The sequence below is a fragment of the Dinoponera quadriceps genome, unplaced genomic scaffold (genome assembly GCF_001313825.1).
Source record: "Dinoponera quadriceps isolate SergipeBrazil2010 unplaced genomic scaffold, ASM131382v1 scaffold405, whole genome shotgun sequence".
NCBI classification, from domain to species: Eukaryota; Metazoa; Arthropoda; class Insecta; order Hymenoptera; family Formicidae; genus Dinoponera; species Dinoponera quadriceps.
In genome coordinates, this window is record NW_014554754.1 from 1,910,655 (window position 1) to 1,938,551 (window position 27,897).

General features: G+C 44.1%; 2 protein-coding genes across 12 annotated transcripts in view; one reads left to right on the forward strand and one right to left on the reverse strand.

The window, feature by feature from the left end:
- Positions 1-3,994: 3,994 nt before the first annotated feature.
- On the reverse strand, positions 3,995-27,767 carry LOC106741343 (protein abrupt-like). 6 transcript variants are annotated; one of them, XM_014613223.1, is made up of 10 exons: positions 26,177-27,767; positions 22,207-22,428; positions 20,590-20,784; positions 20,263-20,517; positions 19,996-20,131; positions 19,771-19,839; positions 7,905-8,083; positions 6,700-6,919; positions 6,455-6,569; positions 3,995-5,628 (listed from the first exon to the last, which is right to left on the reverse strand). In XM_014613223.1, the coding sequence occupies exons 2-10, from the start codon at positions 22,393-22,395 to the stop codon at positions 5,577-5,579; spliced, it is 1,410 nt and encodes a 469-aa protein (XP_014468709.1). In that variant the 5' UTR covers positions 22,396-22,428; positions 26,177-27,767; the 3' UTR covers positions 3,995-5,576. The 6 variants fall into 6 exon arrangements, with proteins under 6 accessions (XP_014468709.1, XP_014468707.1, XP_014468710.1 ...); XM_014613221.1 differs by having other exon boundaries at positions 26,172-27,767; XM_014613224.1 differs by lacking the exon at positions 26,177-27,767 and adding an exon at positions 25,869-25,992.
- Positions 24,254-27,897, forward strand: part of LOC106741342 (trafficking kinesin-binding protein milt) — a 59,624-nt gene continuing 55,980 nt past the window's right edge. Inside the window, exons 1-3 of one of the 6 annotated variants that reach the window (XM_014613210.1) lie at positions 24,254-24,355; positions 25,748-25,823; positions 26,000-26,087. In XM_014613210.1, coding sequence (XP_014468696.1) covers positions 26,000-26,087 — 88 coding nt within the window. In that variant the 5' untranslated portion in view covers positions 24,254-24,355; positions 25,748-25,823. Of the gene's footprint in view, positions 24,356-24,417; positions 24,437-24,461; positions 24,749-25,747; positions 25,824-25,999; positions 26,088-27,897 lie in introns of those variants that run through there. The other 5 variants (XM_014613218.1, XM_014613211.1, XM_014613215.1 and 2 more) reach the window with 5 other exon arrangements.

Consider the following 27,897-nt stretch of genomic DNA (forward strand, 5'->3'; position numbering starts at 1 on the left):
AGGAGAAGGAGGAAGAAAAAAGACGGGACAAACGTCCATTCTCCGGGATAATTCGCTCAGCTATCGTGAGTCGCGCGCGTACATCTAAATAAATATTAACGACCGAGGTCTCCTCGTCTATCGCGTCGTTTTCACAGCTTCTAAAAGGGACTACGCGTTGTCTACGGGATAAAGCGCTCGGTGTGTGTTTCTATTACATGGTAACCGTAAGAGTTGCTATTATCTTTGGACATATCGCTCGTAGTGGATGTCGCGCGTGTACACGGGAGAAATCCGAGGATGTTCACGCTGCAATCGCAGCAGGCGGCCTCGATGCAACCGCAGACTCGACGGAGGATAATTTGAGGATTTTCGCGTCCGAAAAAAATGACGTCGCCTGTTCACTTAACATCCAACCACCTGTCGCGAAGGTACCTCGGCGGTCGAAATGCAAATGACCGACCGACCGACATTATCTCAGACACCAAGTGCACAACGGGAGTACAGAATCGATCGCGTACGAGCGACAAACCGCGCGTTTAACGTCTATCCCTTGAAATTCGTCTCATCGACCCGTAGTAAAGCGACTCGGAACTACTGCCAAATCACGCAGCATCGTTCGACTTAGCGGCATCACTTTCCCTACTACGTTTAGGGATGCTACCTACTCGCTACGATTAAAAGTGAACGAAGGCGCACGACGAATCAAACGGTTCTTCTCGAAATTCGTCACTTCGATCCGCGATATTCTCAAATATTCCTTTGATTTTATACGCGTCTTTCTTTTCTTCGGATATCTTCTCCGACGTAGCCGAGTAATCGTGTGTGCTAGGATTTCGGGTGTGTTCATTAACGGCAGAAGTATAATTAAGGACTGACGGGAGGTATTTGCGCGAGACAGCCGCTTGTTTCAGTCATCGTGCGCCTTCGGTCACCCAAACACCTCGATTAGCGTTCACCTGTCGTCTACGAAAATGCGCACGTAACGCTGGGAATTCAAGACCTCACCTAAGAACTTATTAATCTCACTAAAGCTCCGCACGCGCATCTTCGAAAGCTGTTACACGACGAACAAAGACGTTTTTCCCCGTCGGGTCTCAACGATCTGCTTCCCATCGCCAGGTGCGCCGGTAAATAATACCGTATCTCCCTCTAAATCTTACAATTAATTCGCTAATTAAATAGATCTATCTATGCATCTTACGCATACTTGTATTACCTATTATTATAAGGCATGGAGTATGTTACTTGTGTCCAGTCAACTCTTTCTCTCTCTTATCTCTCTCTCCCTCTCTCCCTCTCTCTCACATTTTCATAACTCTCGTTCACGCACTCTTTCGCTCTCTTTCACTCCCTCCATCTCTCCTTCCTTCGTTTTCTCTCCCGCTCATTTAACTCCATCGTTCGATACCTTGTATTTTTATTCCCTTTAAAACGTACTCCGCGAGCTATCTATACGTGTAAATGTTGTAATGACGATACCGTCTCATTAAATTGCTTCGTTGGAAACTAGCTTTGTTTACGGTATGCTTAGTACACAAGTAAGTATGCGCACATTTACTCCCCCTGTGACCCGAAAAGAGAAGTGGACTCTGAAATGATACACGCCTCGTTGGCACGGTGTCTCTACGATTTATCAAAGGCGCTCCGGTTGTTTCTCTATTTTTTTTCCCCCTTTTCTTTTTTTACCTTTTTGGCCAAGGTACCACGCGTACTCGTAGCACGTATGCGCGTAGTCTCGCTTGCCGGCGGCTTGAATTAATTCCGCTTTGAAAACTGGACTCGCGCGGCCATCGGAATAGACAGCTCGCGTCATTCCACCCCCCACAGATCACACTCACGAAGTCCATTCTCTGTTCAGAGCGACACGCTAATCGTATTAATAGTCGTAGGCGCTTGGTAATTGCGAAGAGCTCCGCTCGTAAGAGAGGAACTCCTCCTCATGGTGTGTGTGTGTGTGTGTGTATGTGTGTGTGTGTACCTCACCGTTATCGTCGTTATTTTATAATCGTAGTAACACATTATCGGAGACTATTTACAAGCTCGTTTACTTCTACTGGGGTGGAGGGGCGGGTGACTATGTGAACGATCGAAGAGTCAAAACGTTAATTAGTCATGTATACCACCTCTGTATCGTATCCTCTCTCTCTCTCTCTCTCTCTCTCTCTCTCTTTCTTTCTTTCTCTCTTCATTTCTGTATATAACGCGCGTGTATAAGCACATGTAGAGTTACAAAATTGCGATTCTACCACTGGTCGCAATGTCGGCGAAGGGGCATATTGCACTTATGGGAAATGCGATGAGATAGAGAAGTATCATCGACAGAATGTACGATATACGAATTGCTGAAGTAAACGCAACGACACTGCCGAGATGATTACCACACCGAAAAGTAGATTAAATAATATTAAGTAAAGCACGTTAATAAGAGCGATCGAGAAGTGTCCCTCCCTTCGCATCGATGTTGCATGTTCGTTATTCGCGGTAACAGTAACGGCAATCCGATAACCGTCTCTCTTAAGTGAGCTTTCTATTAAACTATTAAGTAAATTTCCAAATCGGACTTCTCTAGGATGACCAACGAAATTTATTTTTCACAATGATACCGATCCAAAGCAAATAAATAATCCCCTCGAAAGTCTCGAATCGATAGGGTCGCGAAAAAAAGAAAACCTCCCCTTCTTTCTCCAACTGGTCACTCAAATTTTTCATAATCCCACGATCTACACAAACAAAAATAATTTCCCTTCTCGCTATAATCTCTCGTCAATGTGCAAGTTCGTAAACACCGGGAGCTTATTGAGCGAGACTGAGTGTACATGTGGGTGTTGGTGTATGTACGATGCGCGATGTGCATGCATGAATACGTCTAATATATACACACGCGTCGTCACTTCGAGCGTGTTACTGCAAGAGACTGCGAATGGGTATCGCAATTAAGACCGATTCAGCGTTTTTCGTTTGCTCCTCTTCGGACAGGATACCTTCCCATTATATATTTGTGGCAAATAAGAGACATAAATAAAAAAATAAATTTAACCGAAATAAAAGGACGTCTCTCTCAGGCTCCACTGACTCGCGTATGACTAATATGCGTGTGAAAACAAATGAACCATGATGATGAAATCATTCTTATCGATGATCTTGACGAGATAAAGAAACAAAAATGTCACCGACTGAACGTCATCGAATTATGCAAATGACATTAGGCCAACGATAATGACTGCTCTTACTTTAGGCTGTTCGATTGGTTATCGTTAAACGAGCGAATGTGAAATCGCGCTTGCACGTTACGCTTCATCGCCCCTTTCAATAAAATATTCATCCATACCTCCGTCGGGAAGATTGGATCGTGGTGCAGCAGTGACGTTAAAATCGACAATCCTCTTTTTTTTTCTTCGCGTCGCTATTGCTTATCACATAGTCATAAGAGTACGTTCTATCGCTTTCGTTGTTAAGACGACGTTAAGAGTCTCGCAGGTCTTCTGAACCGGGCTTAATCGGTCGACCAGTCTTGTAATTAACAAAGAACAGGTTTCTTCGCCAGACGAGAAAGAATCGATAAAACCTCTATGCCGTAGAAGACGGGTTTTGCACGATCACACTTGTTATCGAACTGCTTCGATACGTCGCAGGTAACGTCGCGCTAACCTGCGACGATCAGATCGACGAAAGACGCGATCGTGCGAGAACACTTTTAACACTTCACGTTACACATGTATCGTCATTAAAATCTGCATGCACTCATGTCCATCCTTCGCTATGATTCTTTTTCTTTTTTCTTTTCTTTTTCCTTTTTTTGAAACACTTGATAGGCCGGCCTCTCCATGCCGCGCGCGCGAGCCTTTATAAAAATCATATATTATATATATATCACCAAATCAACAAATAAATATCCTAAATATATTAAATATGTGTAATATATATATGTAATATATGCTCTCCCAACAAATAATATATATATATATATATAACTTCATCTATTTCGTTAATATTCAATATATAGTAATATATATATATANATATATATATTATATTTTTATATTAGGCGTATTCTATGTGAAAGTCTACCCTTGTATCCCGGTAGGATCGGACTGGTCCGTCCGACCTCGCTATTTTTTAATAACATTACTTTTTTCTTTTTCTTTTTTTTTTGTTATAATATTGCCTTCTCACTATTTATCACGCTGCCTCCGCAGAGGCGCGTTCTCTTTCATTATAGCCACACGGGTCTCCCCCTTCGCATGTGGTCGTAGCTCACAGCCAAAACCAAATAAATCCCCCTAATGCATGCAGTCTTGCGCAGAATCGTCCCTTCGTGGGACAGCACCGCCTTCGTTCTCACTATCGTCTCTGATCACGCGTTTATTTATTACGCTCATGCGCGACGCGTGACAGATCCATCATTTTATTGCGTGGACAAGAAAAAATGCACGACTTACCTATCGACGAGAGGGAAGTGAGCGCACGAAGGAACGGTTTCTTCAAGAGGCAAGATCGCAGCCACATGTGTGTTAATCTTTTGTCGTTTCTTTTTTTTTTTTTTCATTACCTCGAGTGCTCGTAAACGTAACAGTTCCCCCGTTACGTTCCGCACGTGATAGTCCGATATCGATGTTCTTTCGACCGTACTAAAAATGCACGAATCTTCCTCGAGCTGTTACACGATCGCGTTTTATTTTATATACATATATATATATACATAAAATAAAACGCGACCGTGTATAATTTGAATCACTACAGAAGCAACCAGAGAGTAGCTTCCAAAAATGACAACGCATACTCGAAGAATGACGTTCTAAGATTCCATCCAACGCGGCTACTTTCGCTGCAACCTAAGATTTATTAGCGAGCAATCGCGCGTTCTCACGCGATTCTCGTACCCTTTTTCTCTCGAAACAATCTCCCACGCGTCTGTCGTTCTTCCTCGCGACCATGCCGTGCAATTGTCCTACCTGATAGTGACTATTCGGCGAATCTCGTCTACCGCGCTTCGCGAACCGTTCGAAACGTGAGTTGGGAAACGTTTCTCCGTAGAACGTTCGGGAAAAGAAGAACCGATCCCTATCGCGAGCGGAATCTCCGCGAATCTGCTTTCTTTCGCGGCGAAAGGGGAAGCGAAGATGATGAACGATCGTTCGAGATATCCTACGACGTGATATCGCGCGACGATCTATCTCGAAACGATCCGAAAATCGGCCCCTCTCTTTCTTTCTCATTTCGTCAGGCCTGATCGCACCGTCCCTCGCGGGATTGCTTCTCTCGGCCGATGCGGCCCGGCTAGATTAAATGTACGAGGCCGTCGCTGTACGTAGGGTGGAATGAAACGCGCCGTGGTGGAGCGTGTGCAGGGACACCAGCCCTTCGAGGGCCGCGTGTGTGGACGACGCGGCGGTCGGCACATCCGCATGCTCTTCCGCGTGATTACGACGCAGCTGCTCGGCACACTGTTTGCTTCTGTTATTATTACGACGGTCGCCGTGGTCTTGCTGGCACTGGGAGCGCTGCGGGGAACGGACCGTGTCGGATGGAGGGTGCGGGAGGACGCGACGAATTTGAGAGGCGGGCTGCACCCTGCACGCACCCTGTGCCCCCTCTCACTTGTCCTCGGGTTCGGCCCGCGGTGACGTATCCGTGTCTTGCCTATCACTGAAACACGACGCGGGAGGAAGGGGGATTAGAATGAATTTTCCACGCTGGCCGCGCGAGATCCTTCTGAAAACACGACTGCGACGGGGTTTTCGAGGTAACTCGCGCTGGCGCCAAATTCTTCTCTCTCTCTCTCTCTCTTTCTCTCTCTTTGCGTAATTAATTTCTCAAATTATTTAAGAAAATGTCTACTATGATTCGAAATTGTTACTATTGCGAATTATTCCAGTAACGGAATGCCATCCAGCCACTTAAGTCATCTTTTATCAATTTTTTTTTGACAAGTTAAAAAATTCATTATCATCCGATATCTGAGAAGTCATTTTTTATCACGCTCGCATTACTTGAAAATACCGTTTTTTTAAAAGGATGACAATCTACTTCTCTGTTTTTTTTTTTCTAATCGTGAAGCAAGGATGATGGAGGTCATGCATGTCAATTTAAAAATTGTGACGTCGAATTTGAATATTATATTCATAATAATATTTTATGAGCTCGATTTATAATCGACGTGTCGTGAGCTGTTGAACTCGGTTTTTAATTTTCTTTTGTTCATAAATGTGTACCTCGCGCTTATTTTAACGTTTCTTAATTCCGTTTTATATTTCTTTTTTAGATTTTATATCAGAGAAATTTTAAAGCAATTTTATTAAAAAAAAATGTGTTTGGTAATAATATTGGTAATTTCTCGGGAAACTGCTTACAGAAGTCGGTATAGTATTACATCCAAGTGACGCCTCGACAGGTGTTAATATATTGCGTTATTACTAATACGCGGCAGTCGATGTGTTAACGGGGGAACGGAGAAAAATCTCATAGGGCTCACCATATGTATCGTATGGACTTCATCTTGAGGGCGGTGGAATTCTCTTTGCATTTATACGCCAACACTTGCTTCACACTGCTGACATCCACTGACGGAAACCTCGACGTCACGTAGGCTGTAAAACAGCGAGAATACGGACTGACTTAGCCTATCGGAAGAAAAGACTCGGAGAGAAACGTCAAGAGATGTGCCCGCGGTGAAACGTCGCTCGACGCTTTTTTACCGCTTTATTATTGTGTGCTCACATATAATGGCTTGAACTTTGGCTCTGTCGAGGGCAGGTTTAACGGGACGTTCGGTGGCTGTGCCAGCGCGGCTCCAACGTTGACCGGTGACGGAGCACGTGGCCAACTCCGTCGGGCTAAACAGTATCGCCGCTAATCCACGTGTCAACTTGCGATAGTCGCTCCACTTGACGGCCCTCAGTTGTTCCTCGCAGACGGCTATACCTTCACCCAGGTGGACCTATGAGAAACACGAAAGGCACGCTCAAATCGCATACCGTAGCCATGTTATCGTTGTTTATATCTAAAAGGGTGTAGAAGCCCATGAAAAGATAACGAATCTAAAAGTATCAATATAGCTGCATGATGAAATATACAAGAGAGAATAATAGTAATAAATAATAATAAATGTTTTATTAGACATGTAAAGTAGCACAGTGTAGATTAAGATATCCAGCAAGATAAGATTAAGATTAAGAGGTGTAGCAACAGCTGTGCAGCTGATTTTAATACATTGCCTTAGCAAGGACTACAGATGCAGAAAGCAGGAAATAAAAGGTGCATGATGCAGTGTAACTAAACATAATGTAGCAAGGAAACTTACAAACAATAGTTTTAAAGTGATAAAATCCTTGTTTTTCCGAAATTTTTTCCGCGGATGTTTTTTTTTATTTCTTACCTTCTTTACGGAATAAAGCGAGTGTGGCGGGTTTTAGCCGAACACGTGTGAAGTTTTCTAAACGAATCCCAGTGCGGAATCTTTGTACAGAACTTGGGACACAAACCGAAGAAATCCGCGGGAAAATAGGGAGAAACGGATTTTACCCGAAACTTTAGAACTATACTCGACAAACTAAACTAAGTACACACATAAATAGAATGCAAATTAAAGCTAACAAATTACGATAATTAACGCATGATAAATAATAAACGCCCGCGGAGAGCCAACATGAGCTGGATGTCGTCGAGGAACTTTCAAATGGCGAGATAGTTTTCGGCGAACTCCAACTAACAATGACACAACATCGATATTATAATTTCCCACTCAACAATGTAAATGCGATGTAACGCGCGTGTTGTTCGGTTGCATCGCTGAGTGGGAAATTATAATATTGATGTTATGCCACTGTTAATTGCTGTTTGCCGGGCGACGACTCCGCGAAGTGTAATGCAATCACGCGTGACATTAACGGCGTTAACGTTGACGTTAACATTGCGATACTGACCACACCGTCCGACGAGGACTCCTCGAATCCGCGAAAGGCGGGCATCGCGGCGGGCGGGGTCGTTCTCATGTCCAAAGGCAGCCAGTCGCTCCTGGAGGGCGAGTTTCTTTGAACGGACGGCGACAGGTGCTTGCCACCCCTGGTTCCGAGCCGCGGCCTACCACGACGTACTCTTCGCGCTGCAATCATCAATCGTGCAAGGGCATACGTTTAATTTTGTGCTCCCCACGGGTCGTACGAACCTCGGGGAAGGAGAGTCGAACGACTTGGTCTGTTACTACCGTGCAGCTATGTCTGCGTACGTGTGTGCTAAAGTCGACGATACAAGCCGGTTGCCATTACATCAACAATACCATTACGAGTTCTCTTTACGAGAAATCGCACGGACGGCATCTCCCTGCGACATAATGCAGAATTCATCGGCGAGTTACAAGAAAGAGCTGTCATCCAGATGGTTTGGAGATGGACGAAGAACGAAGAGTGCCGGCCTTCATCGGCCGAGATGAAAATTTCCCCGGGGATCGACCGAGTACATGAGATCTTTCTCCGAAGATGTGCGTTTATTTCGTACAAAAGGGGAAGAAAAGAAAACAGCTAGTGTATATCATAATCGGCTACAGAGAACCGCGCAGAATTGCAGGAATGATCGGGTGCGGGTGAGGTAAAAATCGGTTTCTAGCCGCTACCGAATGAACGTCGTCACCGGGACATCGCTATTTCGAGTCGTCTCACAGTCGTGTATTCAGTACTCAGAACTCAGTACATTCAGTAATTTATCGCAAGTATCTCTTAACCGACGATTCAACGTAGCCCGGTCGATCGTGAAGGATCGACTGGTGTCCGGGTGTACACGGAGACCAAAGTGAATCATCGCGAGTCTCTCCCCGACCGTCGAACATCCGCGAGGTCCACCTTGGCATTCCACAAGAAACGATCGTGTCACAGCAGAGATTCCCTACAAATTCGACCGACAGTCCTCTCTCCCTCTTTCTCTTCCCAACTCTCCGGGTGAAGCGGAGCGACCGATGCCGCTAGCTCCACCAGGATACTCGTAACATTAACGTAACACGAAGAGGAACAGTCATATCGCGCGCGCCGATCGCGTCGGTTTTCCTCGCTCATCGGAGCTGCGGCGAGTTCATCTTCGGTGGTTGCTCGTCGATCACCAGGTCGTTCCTCCGGTCGCTGCGGAGAACGTCGGGTGGTCACCGACGGTGGCCTCGTCGTGGCGCGTAGTCTGACCGATCTCTCGACGAATCGGCGCTACCACTACGGTCCACCGACGGAGGAGGCGGAAGAGGCGACGGTGGCGAGGATCAGGCTCGACGGCGGCAGCGTCATCACCGTTCGCCGTTGCAGCGACGTCAGCTTGAGCAAATCGGGGGCGGTCGCGTGGGCCGATCTGAGGTGCCTGCGGAGATTACTGTTGTTGCTGTAGACACGTGCGCAGAGCGGGCAAAGCCGCGGGGAATCCCAAGTGCCGGCCGGCTCCGCGGCGCCGATCGCCCCGGGTATACTCGATATCGATAACGACGCCGACGGTCCCGCTCCCTCCGCACCGAAGCCGACTGCAACACACCAGCCGACCAATCTAGATTAGTTCCATCCATCCATCCCGTCGTCAGCCAACAATCACTCTCCTCCTCCTTCTCCTCCTCCTCATCATCATCATCATCCTCTCCTCCGCCTCCTCTATTCGCGCTTCTCGCCCGACAACATCTTCTCCGTCTCTCTCTCTCTTTTTCTCTCGCATTCCCGCCGGTCACCGTTACGTAAGATCGTTAGTTAGGACTTATGGTTTATAAGCCGATTTCCGAATCGCAGGGCAATACGGGACAATTGCGGAGCAATTGCAGGACGCGGCGGAATATCTTGAGACATCGTGGCACCGGGAAACCCGCTCCTCTCCGCTTGGGAGATCCTGGCTAGTTGGCGGCGCGCGTCTCAGAGCCGTTCAGATTCCTCCCAGTATGCGTGGTCGCATCTTAGAGAACGGGCTGCGCCTTGCACTTGTCCCTCCGTATCGGAGGGTCGTTCGGTGTGTTAAGACAATCGGGTATGCCTGCGTGAGGGTGTTGAAAAGCATTCGAGTATACATGACAGCGTGAATCATCGAGGATCAATCCAGCCTGCACGCATCCTGCATTTCCCTGTCTTTCTCTCTCTCTCTCTCTCTCTCTTTCTCTTTCTCGTAGAAATAACGTGATGCATTATTACGTACAAATGTGAATTACTTTATTCAAATGTTATCGTTTGACAAAATTTCGGGTACAGAACGAATCGTTACGATGGGATACTGCGCTAAGCCAGGCGAAGAGTCTCTCTCTCGTATTCGCGATTATAACGGGAATTTATTTGTCATTATATAGCCGAGATAGTAATATAGTTCGTAGTGGTCGTCTCTCTCTCTCTCTCTCTCTCTCTCTCTCTCTCTTTCTTTCTGTTTTTTTTTCCCTTTCCCTCTTCGTGACCGGGACGTACGGAAAAACACGAACGTAAAATAGGAACATCGCTATCGCGTTATAATAGGATTACGCTTAGTATCGTATTTGCGGAAATTGCAAGAAAAACCCGGTGTCGATCGAAATACACGACGAATGACAGCCTCTCTCGTCGTCGATAGTAGATCGACATTACAATGAAATATAACGAGGCTCGCGTGTTCTCTCTCTATATGTCGCAAAAATGGGCTGGGTGAGGAGGAAAGCACACTCGATTACAGATCTATGGCTACTTGATGCACCTGTCGCTAGCGAAATTAACACACGTGTATACATGTATACGTTTCTGCGTGCTGCGGCCCGACCTGCCGCGATCCTTCGCAAGCCCTTTCTCCCCCCTTTCTCTCCTTCTTTCTCATCTCTTTCGATTAACCGTTTGTGCATTTTCGGAACAGTCTCTCAGAATGGTAAGAAGTGAGAACGTTTCCCACCCGCGTATAATCGGGCGACGAACGGCGCCGAGACAGTCAAACTGTTTCCGGCTTATTCGAACGAGAGCAACTTTTCCACATTAAGATGAGCGCTCTCGTCTCGAATCGCCCGTCCATTTTCGTTTCATCTTACCAATTATCGGTGAATAAAAAAAAAAGGAAACAATACTCTCGCGTAACGCATGCCGCTTCTCCCATGTGCAAATTGAATGTCTCCTTTAGAATTTCTAACAATTAAAAATTAACGATACGGTGAACCGGCACATATATTACGTTGAAATGTTCCGCGTAAATAAGCAACCATCGGCGAAACCGGCGGAAATGAATTAATTCATCCTAACGCGTAAAATATGGACGGCAAAATACAATACTATTTGTCCACGCGAATATCACATTTGCATCGATCGTTCGAATGTTTATTTTAATTTCGTCCCTCTCGCGCAATCTCGTGATCGACGATCGTAGCGTGTAAAAAAATAAAGCTACCGCGACGGATAACGAAATTGGGAAATAGCCTCTAAAGAACTTGGTCCGATAATTATGACGGTCGCACTCGCTGCACCGCGAATAGCCGCGACGGCTGCGAAAGGTGCTCGGAAATAATAATCGCCCGCGATGCTTCTCGTCATGCACAAAGGTTCGAGTCTTGCTCCGGATAGTTCCCGATAAATTAAGTGCAGCGTATGTGCAGTAAAGTTGCAAGCGCACTCGATGCAAGCTCAATGATGCTTAAGTTACTCGTAGTGCTGGGCCTCGGATACATGTGCACGAATGCGGTCTTCGCGTATTTATGTAAAATTACGCTAAGTAGCGCGGACAGAAATCAACAGTAATCTGCTCGCGTGCGAGATAAAAAGGAAACGGGAAGAAATTGTGACTGTATGTATAATAAAGATGCGCAAAATGTCGCGAAAATCAAATCGGATTTCAATGATGTCGAGTGACACCGCGAAGTCTGATCGAGTCTATGATTTATTTTATATCGAACTTTATATATTGGAAGTAAAGGCTACATTAGCATATCTTGTAGCTGTATAAGTAAAGAAGATATGGAACACAGTAATTCTTCTTGAAAGCGTTCACGACAGCGATCTGAAAATTGTAAAAGTTGCACACGCGTGCAAATGTCCTGCGATCGAAAACGAATCTGAATAAGATCCGCAGGTAGCGTCCGCACATAGTTTTACCCAAGCATGTATCCAAAATACTGTCGAACCATCTTGAGCCCATCACCGACTGCTAGTCAGTTAAATATAACACAATGCCGCACAGTTTTATAATAAATAAAGTATATCGTGGCGTATCAATCTCGAGGGTGAAAACATTACGAAGAGACACCAACCGAAAATAAAGTGTACACCTCTCGATAAATGTCGCATTATAAATTCGCGTTCTTTTTTTTTCTCTTTTTTTTTTGATGCAGAGCTCATTCTGTCCAGATAATTGCTTGTCGATAAAAGGAAAAGGTTCTTTACACTTCGAAGCGTAAATTCGAGAATTTGCATTCTTCTTCCGTCAACATCCGTCGCGTTTACATTGAGCCAATATAACAAGTCACTTTCGTGGAGCCCGTAGCTCAGCCTAAAAAGAGCACTTCATCGATTTTTTTTTTATTCTATCGCTTTTGCCGCTACACAAATGCTACACCTAGCATGCGTCCTGATAGAAGCCGACAAGAACATACTTTCTGTCAATCGTTAAACTTACATCTCGCTCGAATGAATATAATTGAAAACTCATTATATTGCTTATTGATAAAAATCCATCTGGATGTTTAAAGAAAGAAAAAAAAAGAGTGACCTGACAAGCGAAATTTCGTGTCAAAAAATTTCTGTTTGTTATATTCGAGAAAATTATTTTATCAGACAACAAAAATCTCTCACTTTGGCTTTTGCTGCGAACCTAACTCTCCTCATATATGATCTTGGAGTTTCCATCAGGAACTTCGATAGGTTGCCCCTCGCACGAGCGTTAATCTTTCTGTTTTTTTTCTCTCATACGCGGCGAAGAGAGACATTAAAGCCGGGACGAATTTTCTCATCAATTATCTGCTCAGAAATTCCGCCAAGTACAAGCTACTGTACTTCACTTTCCTTATTCCCCTCTCATCTCTCTTATACCTCTACAATACATACCGCGCACGCACACTCGCACTCATCGAAAATCAGTCGTATGTATACTTTTGCAATGCGATTGCCATATATATATATACATATATATACGGCAATATATATATATATATATATATATCCGTATATATATCCGTATATATATAATTATACGTGTGATAGCACGAGACGCTATTAACCTGCCCGTTTACTTAGAGGATAACTTACTTCGGATACGCCATGATTCGAATAAATATCGTACTTAAATATATTAGCGTGTGACTACTTCAAAAGCGAAATATTTGTATCCTCGATACGATCGTATTGGAAAAGTTGCCGCTATTTACATACGAAAATTTCGCACTTTTACCTCTCCGCGCGCATACTAAAATCTATAGCTCTATCTTAAGCTTATATACTTTTGAAAAAGTACACTCGTAAGAGAGATCGACAAGTCAAACAGAATTTACACAAAGAGAAGAAAAGAATTGTGTAGAATATATCGCATTAGAAAAAAAATGCGGTTTCTCGTTCGAACGAAGACATCACGATGCACTTTATTTTTATGCCTTCACCAATATTTCCAATTCCGTCAGTGTTTTCATCCTCTAACGTTTCCTCCGTACAGATAAAAATTTTAATACATGTGTGTGTTTTATGTACGGTATATATTATCGCTATTTCTCGCGCAGAATGTGCTGCCTTAATTTACGCCAAGCTCTTCTCGTGTATTAATATAGGATTAAAAATTCATTTAAAGACTAATAGTATTTTCAGTCATGGAATAATAATAATTATTATTATAATTATAATGTAATAACGAAAAGTAATGATTAAAAATATTAAGTACTGGAATTATATTACAATAAAATGTGTAACCGAATAGACAGTCATTCTATATAATGAGTTATTATGATAGGCTTTTCCACACTGCTTGTCACATTAAAAAATAACGCGTATGAGAATTAATTGAAAAACAAAAAAAAAGATATATATATATACACAGTAATAAAAAAAATGTATAAACCTTAAAAGCAACGGTACATTATAAAAATATTTTCGATAAAAAAATAATACTTTTGCAAAAAAAAAACAAAAAAAGTAGAACAGATGCCTTGATACTGTAATCTCCGCACAATTACAGTCACTAAATTCTAAAATTAATACTGACGACGCGCGTTTTGCTCCCGACCAATTGGAATAACAGTACGTTGAATGCACATCACATCCGTAAAATCGAGTAAAAATTCACAAAGACATCGTTTTCAATGACTAGATACAATTTTTTTCGCGGCTCGGAATCACCGATTAGTGAATAATAATGAAAATCAAAAGTCGGAACTGCGAAGCTCTGCTTCGCGCAATGCGAGTGTGCACGTGTGCGGATATCCGTCGTTCAAAAGAGAAACCGTATCATATGTTACCTTGAATCAAAGTAATACTCGCCTACAGCTACGTCTATTAGTAATAACTAGCGATCGAATACACGAGTTTTACCTTCCTTTTTTTCTGACGCGCATACAAATTGCATAATAATGTACATATATACAACACATAATTAAATGCGCTAAGAGATATTGGTTTCTTACGATCGTGCAGGAGCAAGGCGCGCCGGGACGCGCGATGCTGGGAACCGAAATTTCTTTCTCAGGCGTACGATCCTCGCCCCGGAAAGGACACGCGATAGCGTCCGTCACGGGTATGTGCTATAAGGCGCGAGACACTACCGCGTCTCTCGATCCCTTCGAACATAAAGCATTCTCCTCGGGACAACAGACGTATACAGACGCGTCCAAAGTTTTAAATTAACGACGAGACGGTAATGATAGTAATCGTATTAGGGGAGTAGTAGTAGTAGTAGTAGTAGTAGTTAATAGTAATAGTATCGATGATAGTAATAATAGAGCGGTAGAATAGTTATCGTAATAGCAATAATAATAGTCGTAACAACGCATGATACAAATGTGCTAAAAACCGCAGTAGGACAAAGTTAAAACTTATTATCGCAGACAAAAGATACTTCCCCAGTGAGCTTTCTGTACCTACTCATCGAGTTACTTTTTTTTATTTTTTTTTCTTGGAAAAGTGGCAAGTACTCTGTTCTCGTATTTCATCACAAAGAGATACGGTTCGACGGCGTGAGATGCGTGCCGTCGGTATCCCTTCTCATTTAATATACGGTAAAACTGTATTGTGTTAGACCCAAAAATACTATGCGGGGTTCTTCGCGAGTTTTGCATTTCCTATCGGCTTGTAAGGTGTGTGCATGTTATCGATCGTCGGAATTTGTCATTTTTGCCCCTCGTTTCCCTCCGTGCGTTTTGTTTTCTTCTCGTTATGTTTTGCTTTGTTTCCTTTTGCTTTGTTCTGTTATCTACTGTCTCCGTGACGCGGATTACGGAATGTTCGCACACCATCTGAGTTCGCAATATAATCGCAATTATAACAGTGAGTGTGTGAAATTGTATTGTGATATTAGCTAGGTAACCGGTTTTTAATGCCCAGCGAAGTCCGGTCTGTCAAATGATGCTTACTATTATGTGACATTCTGTAACACATCACTCTGATATACATAGTATATGGATCTCAGGCGAAGGATCGAGTAGATACGAAAATGATGTGTAGCAAGTGCCGGAAGTGCCGGCGACTCTTCCAAATAATATCGATAATCGTACGTGTGTGCGCGTGTGTGTCGTCTCTATTCTACTACGAATGAATAATATGAGAAATAAAAAAAGCATGGAATAGTGTGGGAGAAACGTGTGTGCGCGCACGTTCCTCGTCGCATGAGACACCGTGCTACTACAGAACCCAAATAGCTGGATCTTTAAAACTGAGTATATACATATGCGGTATCATACGTATGAAAAGAAAAGTGCGTTATACAAGAGACATTAATCTCTGTCGGCGGGGAGCGAAATGAAATCCGTGTGTGATCCAAGGCCTGAGAGTTGATGAATGTAACACTGCTTGGCAAATGTATAACAATATTATAATATGATATGCAACATTTATAATCTAATCTTATTTCGGTACTAATTGTTAGTTATGCTGGGCATCCATTCATATCGTAAACGAAAATCTCGAATGTACATTCGTAGTACATTTAACTCGTAAAAAAACATTGCAATCACTTACCAATGTAATAACAGATAATAAAAACCGTTTGTATAATATCGGCAATCTGTGTTTAGTCGCAGTCGTTGCAACTTCCCAGTACTATTGTAAATTGTTGTATGTAAATATATTATAATAATATATAGCTGCATCTGTTTAGTAATTTGATTGTATGTGAGGTAAGGAGCCTGTCATATGAATGGTACGACTTAAAAAGTTACGATTCTAGGGAACATACCCTGTGCCCCCCCCCCCATTTCCTAGAATCGCTATTATAAATCGTACTTATGGAACTATTGTCATCTGTAAAATATAATATAAAAGATCCTGAGTTGTACTGTGTGGTACTATGGCTATGGAATTGTGCGGCAGATATCTGTGCTGGTTTACTCTTTTATATAGGAAATTAAAAAGTAACGTTCAAAGATAATAAAGCGAGCTCTACGATAGGAACTAATTATCACTGAAATCTCACACGAACGACGAAAAAAGATCGAATGTATTGTGCGAATACAATTAATGTATATTAGAAAGATTCCACTACGTTCTTAAACTCAGCTAAGATACATTTCCAGAAAATTTTCCAAAAAGGCAATCGAACATAATAAAGACCACAAGTAAGTATAGGACCCGAAACATTCACAAATTAAAAGCTAAATTTATAGTCGAATACCATTTAAATGTAACAATATATAAATTACGTAATAATTTCTAAATTCTAAGTTATATATAGTAATTGTACAATACAAATAATTATAAAATAAATGTGTCGTTTAAATTTCGCGTTTAAAACGCAAAATCTACAAATCTCCCCATAGAAGCAGCGAAATGATTCTTATGCTATCCTCGTAAATGCATTGAGAAAGGCAGAGTACTCGGAAAACAAATCCTGTTATAGGCATGCTGAGAGACAGGAAACCAGCAGAGACACTGCCTTCTTATTATATATCGTTAAATTCAATCTGCTGCATTATTGCGATCACGGTTTGTTGATAACTGTTAATAATAAATATTATTACTCTGTTGAGCTGTCAATTGGCTGTATATTGCAATGTATGCATGTGAAAAATATATCATGTACGAGCTATGTCATTGCACATTGCGTTGCAATAATAAAGTAAATATAATCCTCTGTAAGAATATAATATTGTTGTAAATATCTGTAGTCTGTATAACACTGTATAGCATTAAATAAAACAACAAGTATCCGGCTGCAGAATTATCAGTACGAGGTGGGATGGCTGCTCCACCATCGGCATTTTTAGTCGTTTCTCTCCCTCATCAGCGTTCATCTTTGCGATGAATAGGCACGGGACTTTATACGTAAACTAGTCTCCCAAACCTATATACACTGTCGACCATCGTATGAGTGATCATTCGGATGATCTGTATAGGCGTCTTGTTACGGACGAAAACAATGAAGTGCGTGACCGTAAATCGGATTTGACTTCTTGTTCTCCGCTCGTCTGACACTTGGTGTGCGACGAGAGAAATTGCGTACGTTCAAACGAGATTTAAAATTATAAATTATATATATCCGTGCCCCCCCCCTCCCTCTTCCTCCGTTGCACAGGATCTGATTATTAAATACGGAATCAGCCTTGTGTCGTAACGTTATTCCTACCTACTCGTCGGTCAACTACGAAGATACGTTTCCTATTGAATCACAAGTTCACTAAACAATAAAAGATAAACTTGATTCGTTACTATATCACAAAATGATACTGGGCGATAGATTAAAAAATAAATAAATCCTGAATATTAGTGATACGTAGCATCGAATTGCAACATCCCACTAGCAAAATGCTTCGAATCACCAATCTGCGCCACCTCTACCGAATAAGCATTATCGCCAGCTTGTGCCTGATACGATCTGAGCTTTGGTTCCGTGGTGCTCCCGCCACCGCTAGCCCCACCTTCCTCGGCGGTGGTGACCCGAGCAGGTGGGGCTGGAGCCGCTAAAAGCACCTTATTATCCACCTGAGTCTGAGCTTGAATCTGAGCTTGTGTTTGAGCCTGAACTTGTGTTTGAGTTTGAGCCTGAGCTCCTCCCTGAACCTGCGTCTGTCCCTGGACCTGAACCTTAACTTGATGCTGGTAGATTTCTTCTTGACGTTGCCTGTCTGCCACACTGAGTTCGTGGAAACTGACCAGGTGACGCTTCAGGTACAGCTTGGTCTTGAATGGCTTGTTACATAGAGGGCAAGTGACACTCTGAGGGTTGTGGATGAGGCGCATGTGCTGCCGCAGGTTGGACAAGTTACTGTACATGCGGTTGCACACAGGACAGGGGCGTGGGTCCAGCGAGTGCAGTTTACGCAGGTCAGCTGCAACACACACACAACTTGCTCTAACCGGTAGCAGCCCACAGCATTGCACGTTACCACAGCATAGCACCACGCCTTGTCACACCACGTATAATATCAAAATGAATACCACCCACCACAGGACAGCAACAACCAGCGAACAACCCTATTTAGCGCTACCCAATTTTGCTGCCTGCACGGTACAGTACAAAAAGGGCCCCCGCAAGAGTATTACTTGCAAGGATGCGATGAGTCAAATATGTTTGGCAGACAAAACAATGGTAATGCAGTAAGAAAAAACATATAGTTTGAAAACAATGGTAAGCATGAATCGATGAGTATGAGAACCAGTAATTAGTGATACTCTTGTTCATATGCTTGTCGCATATCTTTTTTTTAATGTCGTTCCATCACGCAGAGAAATAATATCTCCGGACAGAAGATTAGAAATGTTGTTACAAACACATGTAGAGACACTGATTCATTATTATTATTATGATATATGCTAGCATGATGGTCCTGTTTTCACCAATTATGAGATACTTCGAGTGTTACACGATGTGAAACATACCAAAATTTAGACCTTTATCAGGAAACAAAATGTCTCGAATTCTTCGGCCAAAACGGAAGATACCGACCAAAGTTATCTCGTTTGATTCTTTTTTAGACATTTGCATTTCCAGTTACTTGTTCACGAATAGCTACCTATTTAACGCAATTATAATTGTGCATTAAAAATACGTAGCTTCAATCACGTTGTTTTACATATCATATCGTTTTATTCAAAAGCAGTACAAGCCAATTTGAAAATTCATTACATGTAAATATGGCTTTTACAATTAGTAAACGAGAAAGCAAATGATCATAAGACACAGTCTTCATTATCTTCCGAGCGTTGTCTTTTTAATAAGCAAAATTATTTTTTATCAATTAAACATTTTATCAGGAATAGCCTAGTGTATGTATGTATGTGTATATATATGAATATATATATATATATATATATATATATAATGCATTAATATACGCGTGAAGCAGGAAAACAAAAGATTATAAAGCGTATTGGGATAGGGTATTTCTTTTCTTTTTCGAATATGTACACGCAGGACTTGGTTGTTAACGATTCAAGTTTCCGGGCTATTTCGGTAACGTTCATACAACACAGCTGCTTAACTGCAAACTGCACTCTGTGGACTCAGGCCTGTTACAGCCTCCGAGTGTCAAATGTCTCCTACCGCCTACCAAGACCTACCGAGCTACACACGAGCTTACCATTTCAAACCATCAAGATTCCTTTCTGCTTCCTTGTTTCTACTCACATTTGATATTTGTGATGTAATGGCTAGGTTGTTGCTGTTTGTAATGGTGCTCGCACTACCAACAAATAGTAAACTCTGACTCACCTTGCTGCTCCTGATTCAACTCTGTACTCCCGTGTGATGGACCCGGCATTCCTCCTTCCACGTTGCTTCCTAAAATGAAAACATTGATATGGATCCCATCAATTTAATATTATAAGAAACGAAGATATATAAGAGAAAAAAGTGATCATGATTCAGAAAGATATGGCTATTAAAAATGATTCCGTATTGGAAAATATTTATTAATTTTCAAGAAGAGACAATTACCTTGATAAGATGGTGGGTAAGATGGCAACACTTCCATACCACCATCCAGGCTGAGAAATCCACTGGGCAACGTATTAACTTCCTGTTTAGGTGAGCAATCATCATCACTGCCATATTCGGGTAATTCTATTTTTGGCTGAAAGTATAAAGCACAAGTTGAAAATGAGCGGGAATATGCATACGGCGTATAAAATATTCAAGTATGCATGAGCAAAACTATGCACCATCACACATGTCTAAAATTCGAATTATGTTGTAAGACTATACCTCAACAACATCGAGATCTTTGTAACAATCGAGCTGAACTTGAGGCTCGATAAGTGGGCGTGAACGAGGTGTACTGGTAGCAGAAGGCGGCACAGTGGGTGCTGGACTAGAAATTGGAGGTGAATCACTTCTTTTGCACAGCCTTTTCAGTGGTGGAGGGCTCGAAGGTGGTGGGGTTTTACTGCGTTCGTCGTCAAAGCTTGGCGAGATCAGACCACGGCCATTCGATGCGTGGATGTTGTTTGTTTTCAAATGCTGCAAATTATTCAGCATTATGCATCGTGGCAACACTATGCCTTGATAGAAATACGAGAATGTCAAACGAACCTTTTCGTTGTTGTGCTGATTATTTTGAGAGTCGGTGAGGCCACGAATTTGAAGAGATTCAGCGGTACGCAGAAATGTAGGTAATTCGGCTTGCGAGATATTTACCTCTCCAGCGTACATAAATTCCAACAGCGATTGTAGATGTTCGAACTCTACATCCCGCATAAAAATTATCGGATGTTTGCAAGGATTTGTCTGTAAAAGATAAATTCCATACGGTTATTATCAACGGCATAAGCTCAATGTGAATTACACAATATAATAGAAAGAAAAACCCATAAGATTGCTCAGAGAGAGAGAGAGAGAGAGAGAGAGAGAGAGAGAAAGAGAGAGAGAGATATAGCAATAAGAGCAAAACTAAGAGCAGCTACTGCTCATTGTTACCACAGCTAAATTTATTAGCCGTCATTGCTACCATAATTAAATTAGCTATCTGTTCAGATTAAAATGCTACAGCGAACCATATAGTTGTACCTTGCGACAAATGTATTTTACTTCTAATAGCTAATATCGTCGCTATTGCAGCTAAATTAACTGTGGTAGCAACGACATTATCTGTTCCTATTTTAGCTGCCAACTAGATTTTAGCTCCTATTGCTAATTCTTCCTTCACGTGCCGCAATAAATCGCAAAACGTCCCCATATCGATTTTATTATCACGAAAACGCCTATTACATGTCATCAGATGACATAAAACTCGACGGATCAATCGTATTTACATATTGAGCAGTCTATCTTCCCAAAATGACAGAATCAGCGATACAAATCTCGCAAAATTCAAAGAAAACAGCTGCAATATTGCTCACTGAGACGTAATATCGCGTTGTGTGTCATGTATTATCTGCGTCTTCATATGCACATTTTTATACTGTGCTACGACTATCTTCCCCAGTCCAAAGACGATCCGTATCTTGCATTTGCGAGCATTACATAGATAATTATATTTTCGCATGTATCTTGAAAAAAAGTTGAGATAAATACATAAGAGACGAGAGAGACGCCAGCTTATTACTGCATAATTTCATCTCTGCAGCGCGAGTGCAACCAATTAAACAAACGTACGTGACGAGCTCCCGTTCATTTATCGACCCCCTCTCGCGGACGCGTTAATTGCCGGGCAGCAATTACGAATTTGTTCGGCGCGGTCGCGAAAAAGCAGCGGCGGGCGGGCGGAGGGGGCGAAAAGTACATGCAAATCGTGACGTAACCGCGCGTGCACGATTATGCCTCTCTTTGAAATAAGTCCCGACGCGCGCGACCGAAAAGATAAGACGCCGTAGGAGAGGCCGTCACGTAAATAGGTATTGTGTAATTTTGGAATTATTCATCGCGAGATGAGACGAAGGAAAATGCATGTTACGTGCGCTCACACACGCACACACGCGTACATCCCGCGGATGAGGGGGTGTCAGGGTAGGCGGCGGCGACAGTAGCGGGGCGAGGAGGCGACCAGGTCGGCGAGAGGAGGGAGGCAGGGGAGAGGGCTGCCGCCGCGCCGGAGGACGAAAGGGGAAAAGAAGGATGGAGGGCGAGAGGGAGCGGAGGAGGGGGGACGGATGAGCGGGGCGAGGAGGGACAAATCTAAGGTGGGGAGCGGGAAGAAAATGGTTTTCTAACCTTGAACAACTCCTTGAAGTAAGGGCTGCACGCTGAAAGGACGACCTTGTGCGCCTGGAGCCGCCTGCCGTCGCACGCGAAGGTAACGTCGACGAAGTCCTCGTCATCTCGCAGCGCCTCGAACTGGCTCGTGATGTTCGCCTGAAAGTTATTCCACCGCAAGCAAAACTGCTGCTGGCTATCCGTCATTCTCTTCACACACTCGACTCCCTTCAACAACACCTATGATCACACATGTGGGGGCTAACTTAGAGTACCATACGCCCGTGGGGAAAACTTAACTCTCTCATTACTGTAAAAATGTAAAATGTAAAAAGTGAATCGATGACTGAAGAGGAAACGTACGATATAAATAATGACAATCGATACCCAGGTTGCCAACCGTCGGGCGGAAAAATTCTCTAGCCGGCCGAGTGGCGGCGGGCCGCGCGCCGCGCCGCCGTCATGTCGCGGACGAAACAGCGCGATTTGATACGCTCGTCCCGATGAGGAAGCGTCAAACGGCGTTCTCACTCGTGAAGTAAATTTCCCCTCCCGCACGCACGAGAGAGCTTCTCAATCGACTTAAATGTATTATTTTTTATCCTTCGGTAAGTTATAAAATGCCCCCGCGTCATACTAGAAAAAGTGCAGAAATTCAAAGACGAAACATTATCAGGTGTAATTTGATTCTTCTTCCGTCCGGAATAATCGCATCGTCATTATTTACCAGCGAACGGAGAGAAGTTGATTTGACAGTATTTTCGAAGTCAATTCACGTTTTTTTTTTTTCTTTCTTTTCTTGAGATCACGGAAGAACAAGAACCTGATGAAGGTAGATCTCGACACTACCGGAACGTGAAAAACACCCGCATGTTGACTCGAAACGATGAAACTCGAAATTATGCGTTTCCTTCCGATGTTTGCGGGTCGGAATCGCGAAGCGAACTCGCGGAAGGTTGCAACGAGAAATCCAAAATTACCGGCTCGGTGATTCCCGTTTCAAACGCACGGGCGGCAAATCGCACGAGACTTCGAGCGAATTGTCCCTAGCCGGCGACGCGTCCATTCGTCCAAGTTCGCATTTACGGCGCATCGACTATCGACGGCGCGCGCTCTCGCGCCGACTATTGAAACTGACGGCGGACGAAACGGGTATCGAATTTTCGGAAATAATAAGCTACATGCAAGAATGCTTCGATTCTGCGAGTGCACACGTGCATGCGTGTTGCGTAATTACGAATGCTCGGTCGTGGTATGCGTGCGATATAAAATATGGCCGCGCTTCGACGCGGAAGCGAAAGAACGGGCATGCCCGTCGTCGAATTGTATGATAATTCGTGCAACACGTGTCGCATATCAATGAAAATATTATAATTAGAAGCGACAATTAGAAGGCAAGGCAACAAGCAACGTTATCAGTCTTGAGCGAACGACATGCTGAAGATATACGTTTCTTTCATCGACAAGGGCGTGACTTCCACTGTCGCAAAGTAAAATCGGCTCGGGCGCGTGTCCGCGCATATTTGAATACACACGGACCTCTAATTCTACGAACTTGATACTTATCGGGAGAAAACGCGAGAAAGTTTGCTAGAAAATTTTCATAACGCGTTGAGTCACGTTGAAGGTGTCCGGACCGGAGCTAAGAAACTTTAATTACCGCGATCTCATTCGGGAGAGCGCGTCAAATCTCGACGTTAACATCGCTGATTCGTTAACGTTGCTGCGTGCGACGTACATTTCTCTGTTAAATAAATACAATTATGCATTCGTCTCTGTTCGCCGAAACGCGAGTAATAAGCGCGACCGTGTACGTAATACCCCGTGACGGGGTATCTCACCGTAACGCGAAAATAGAATGAGATCTCGAGCGAGACAGCGAGTCGATGTGCAGTCGACCGCTTTTATCTCGACAATTACGAACAAACAAACGAGCCATGCTGTCATGATGATTTATCGCGAAAGTTTTGCCGGAAAACGCGAGGCCCACGAGTCTTCTTTCTCTCTCTCTGGATCGCGCGAGCCGATCGACGTGAAGTTAGCCGAAGTAACGCGCGAAGGGCCGCTCTCGTCGCTAAGATCACGGCGAAAAGTTGATGCCCGGCATGGTAGGAGCGACGTTCGTACGTTGGACGTGCGCGCATCCCGCGAGGCGCTCATGGATCTCGTAAGCAGCGGACTTTTATCCTATATTTAACGCGCGCGCCTTCGTCGTCGGCTGGCGTGACGCGGATCGCGTTCCTCGACGGTTCGCCCCGTTCTCTCTCTCTTTCTTTCTCTCCCTTAATCTCCGTGTCTCTCTGTGTGCCTATGTGTATGTATGTGTGTCTCTCTCTCTGTCTTTCTGCGTTCGTCACTCTCGGCGCTACTCGTGACTCGCTTCGCGTCGTTCGGTTCCTCCCAGCCGAATACGCGGAGTTTCGTAGGTGCGCGCGGCAGCGTGTCGGTCTCCCTCGGCATCAACGGGGAATATCAGTGATGTGACGTGCACGCGACATCGTCGTCGACGGTACGCGTTTGTCTCTCGTGCGAGAGAATGTGCGCCAGGCATCGACGCACGGTAAGCGATCGAAACGTCGTCCGTCTCGTCCTCGCGCGACGCCGTCCTTTAACCTAATTCCGGCCGGGCTACTCTCTCGCTTAGGGCCACTGCGGGAATACGCAATCGATACGCTGAAGAAGCGGGCCGTGCCCGAGAAGGTCTCGGTAACCGCGTCCATGAGTCTCCACGACGTGACACGCGTCGGCGATTCGCGACGTCAACAGCTGATCTAATCCTCCTGCCGTCCGTCGCCCGAATCTCTCTCTCTCTCTCTCTCTCTTTCTCTCTTTCTGCCTTTATCGCGCGCTTCCACTCGTAATTCGCGAAGGGAGGGGGCGGACAGGTGTACCGGACTGAGTTAAAGCATCTGGTGTAATCACGCGTGCACCTTGTACTTTGCCCCGGGTATCTTTCGGAGATGTAATATTCTTATAACCTAAAAGATGAGCCCTCCACACACACACACACACACACACACACACACACACACACACACACACACACACACTGGATTCAGTAGTGTATTCCCTCCTTCCGTCACCTAGCTCGCTTTTTCCTCGTCAAGCTAGCTTGCACTTTGCCTTATGTTTTGCAGAACTTTCGTAGACATTGTCCAATGACAGTGTGTAGTTCCTATGTAGTGCGATTTATGTAACACTGTTACAGTCACCGTGAGAATCCTAACTTATAGCGAAACGTATAGTCGCGGTATTTATTTCTCGTTGAATTCGCACAACGCCTGAAGCAAGTACAGATTCCTTTGTCATCAGGGAATCAGAACACGGTACAGTGATGAGTAGTGATTAAACGAAATGGCGGAGCCAGAGTGTCAATGATAGGAAGAAGAGACGCGTGCAATCAACATAGGAATTACACAACTTGTCAATGAGCCTTAAGGCAATTCCCCTTGATGGTGCACAATGAAAGGCAGCATGATCTCACTAAACCCAACAGTAAAAACAGCGTTTCGATGAAACATCAACAGACAACTAATCGTATATCCTCTTGTGATTTCAGCACATGTACAATATCTTCCACTGGTGATCGTGGTGGTTTCCCATAGTGGAAACCAAAAGCAATATACTACGTTACGGTGAGTGTACACAGTTGAAATAATTCTCTCAAAAGAAAGCCGTACCTCCTTAGCCTTGCCGGGGATGTTAAAGGTCGGGTGTCGAGCTCTTGCTCTGCGTATGTCACTTGCGCAGAAAATCACATCCGTGCGACAAGCAAAACCGATATCAAAAGTCTTAAACCGTTTTGTTCAAGATGCTCTTACCCGAGACACCCAATGTCCAAAGACTCGAGTTTCCCTACCTCCGTGTGGCTTTACAGAAGAGAACGCAGCGTAATTCGCGTAAGCGCAGTTAGATTAAGCGTGCGTGTGTGTGTGCGTGCGTGTTTATAAGTGTCATGCAACAAAGGACAAATAGGTTCGTACCTTACCGCGGCTCCGAATATTATTCTAAGGCTTCGCGAATGTCACGACCATCCGGCAGAAGCACCATAGAGCACTGAAAAGACTACATAACTATTGTATCATATCAGCCGAGCATTACCTTAATCTTGGTAGGAGACGGACTTAGTGATGTACAGTCCGTGTAGAAAACTCCGACCGTCGATTCTCGGACGTGGACGGTCTTCGCGTGTTATCCACTCGTTCCTTCGCCACTCAGGTTGAGCCAGGTCACTTTTTATCTCGTAGCTTCGATGCGCCTGCCGCGGTTGCAATTCATTCTAAACAGCGTAAAATATCTCACCTTAGCGGACAAACACGAGGCATCTCTCGCATTTATTACAATTCAACGCGCGCGCTCGGCCAAGATTCGTCGACGTTTATTGTACAATTTCATTATGTAATATTAATGTTATTTCACTATGCATTGAATTATTGAGCCTCCTTCCGTTGTTTTTCGATCGGCAATTAGATCGATTCTATTCGTCCGTCATGTTGCGTAGTGAATTTCGCATAAATTAGGCGAATTATGCACGATGGGCTGACACGTGTCGACTCGACGAAAGTAAACACCGCAAACGGGGAAACGCATTGGCTCGTTTGACACGTGGCAATGTTAGCATTAATTTCTTTCTTAATTGCCGAGCTGACGCATGTGTCACGTTCCTTGCGCCAGCTCGTCGTACGATATTATCGGTATTATCGGTAAAAATGATTTTCCACGTGCAACGTAATTAAGTGTCATGGCAGCTCGGAAGCTCTCGCGGCGTTAACGCAAAGACGATTCTAATAACGAAAGTTATATCCCAATAAGGCGGTCTCTCGCGCGTGTAATTAGAAATAATAGCAAACGGAAGTTTACATGTGCGTGTGAAAACCTGTTTCCAGATCGGGGAGAACTCGCGCATGCGGAGCCTTATCAACACGCGCAAACATTATTGGCGGATACAAAGTCGTTTAAGCTGCAGTTATAGCATTGCGTAATTACCGGCAAGAGCGTTGCAAAAAGTTAAACATGTAATTTAGCATACAGATCGATAAATGATGAACGGGCGAGAAGAAGATCATGGTACCGGCCGATACAAAATTATCGGGTACATCGCATCATCGCGATAAAAGCGCGAGACGCACGACGTCTCCGCACGCTCTCGCAGTTTTTATGCTAATTGCGCGATCGCACATTTAAATTTTTCTCGAGCGGTGTGACGTCACTTCGGCCCGGTCGAGGGGACGAATATTCCCCAGCGCGAGATTTCCCCGGTCTCTCTTGTCCCAGACTCGACGGGCTGGCACCCGGTGTTCCAAATTTCCCTCCGCCCTTTCCCTCCATCGCCCTCCCTCCGCATTCGCTTTGCGCACAAAGCGTCGCGTTTTCGACAAAGCGCTTTTACCGAAGATTGTACCGCGCGTTATCGGCGAGTATCCGCAGATAAGGCATGCTCATTTCGCTTTTACATATCGAGTCGACGCACATCCTGCAGAGCTTCTCGAGTTATCCGTGCGAAAGATCGAAATCGCGGCCGTAGCGTATTCTTTCTTTCGCGTCATCTCTCTTCCGCTCGGCGGATGTACATTTCCGCCCGTCCGTCCAGTTTTAAGCCGCGAGCATTGCCGCCAACGCGGATTGTCCGCGTGCCGTGCGACGTCTTCATGTTGAAGTCACATCGGAGGCTCCGTGCGCCAGTGTTCCTCCTCTTCGTCGCCGAAAGCT

What these genes read in the sequence shown, in the direction of transcription:
- LOC106741343 (XM_014613223.1), bottom strand. Translation starts at nt 22,395, where the DNA reads ATGACGGATAGCCAGCAGCAGTTTTGCTTGCGGTGGAATAACTTTCAG. An exon ending in TTACCCACCATCTTATCAAG is followed by an intron (nt 19,840 to 19,995) that starts GTAATTGTCTCT and finishes TTTTCATTTTAG; the next exon opens with GAAGCAACGTGGAAGGAGGA. An exon ending in AGTCCTCGTCGGACGGTGTG is followed by an intron (nt 6,920 to 7,904) that starts GTCAGTATCGCA and finishes TGTTTCTCATAG; the next exon opens with GTCCACCTGGGTGAAGGTAT.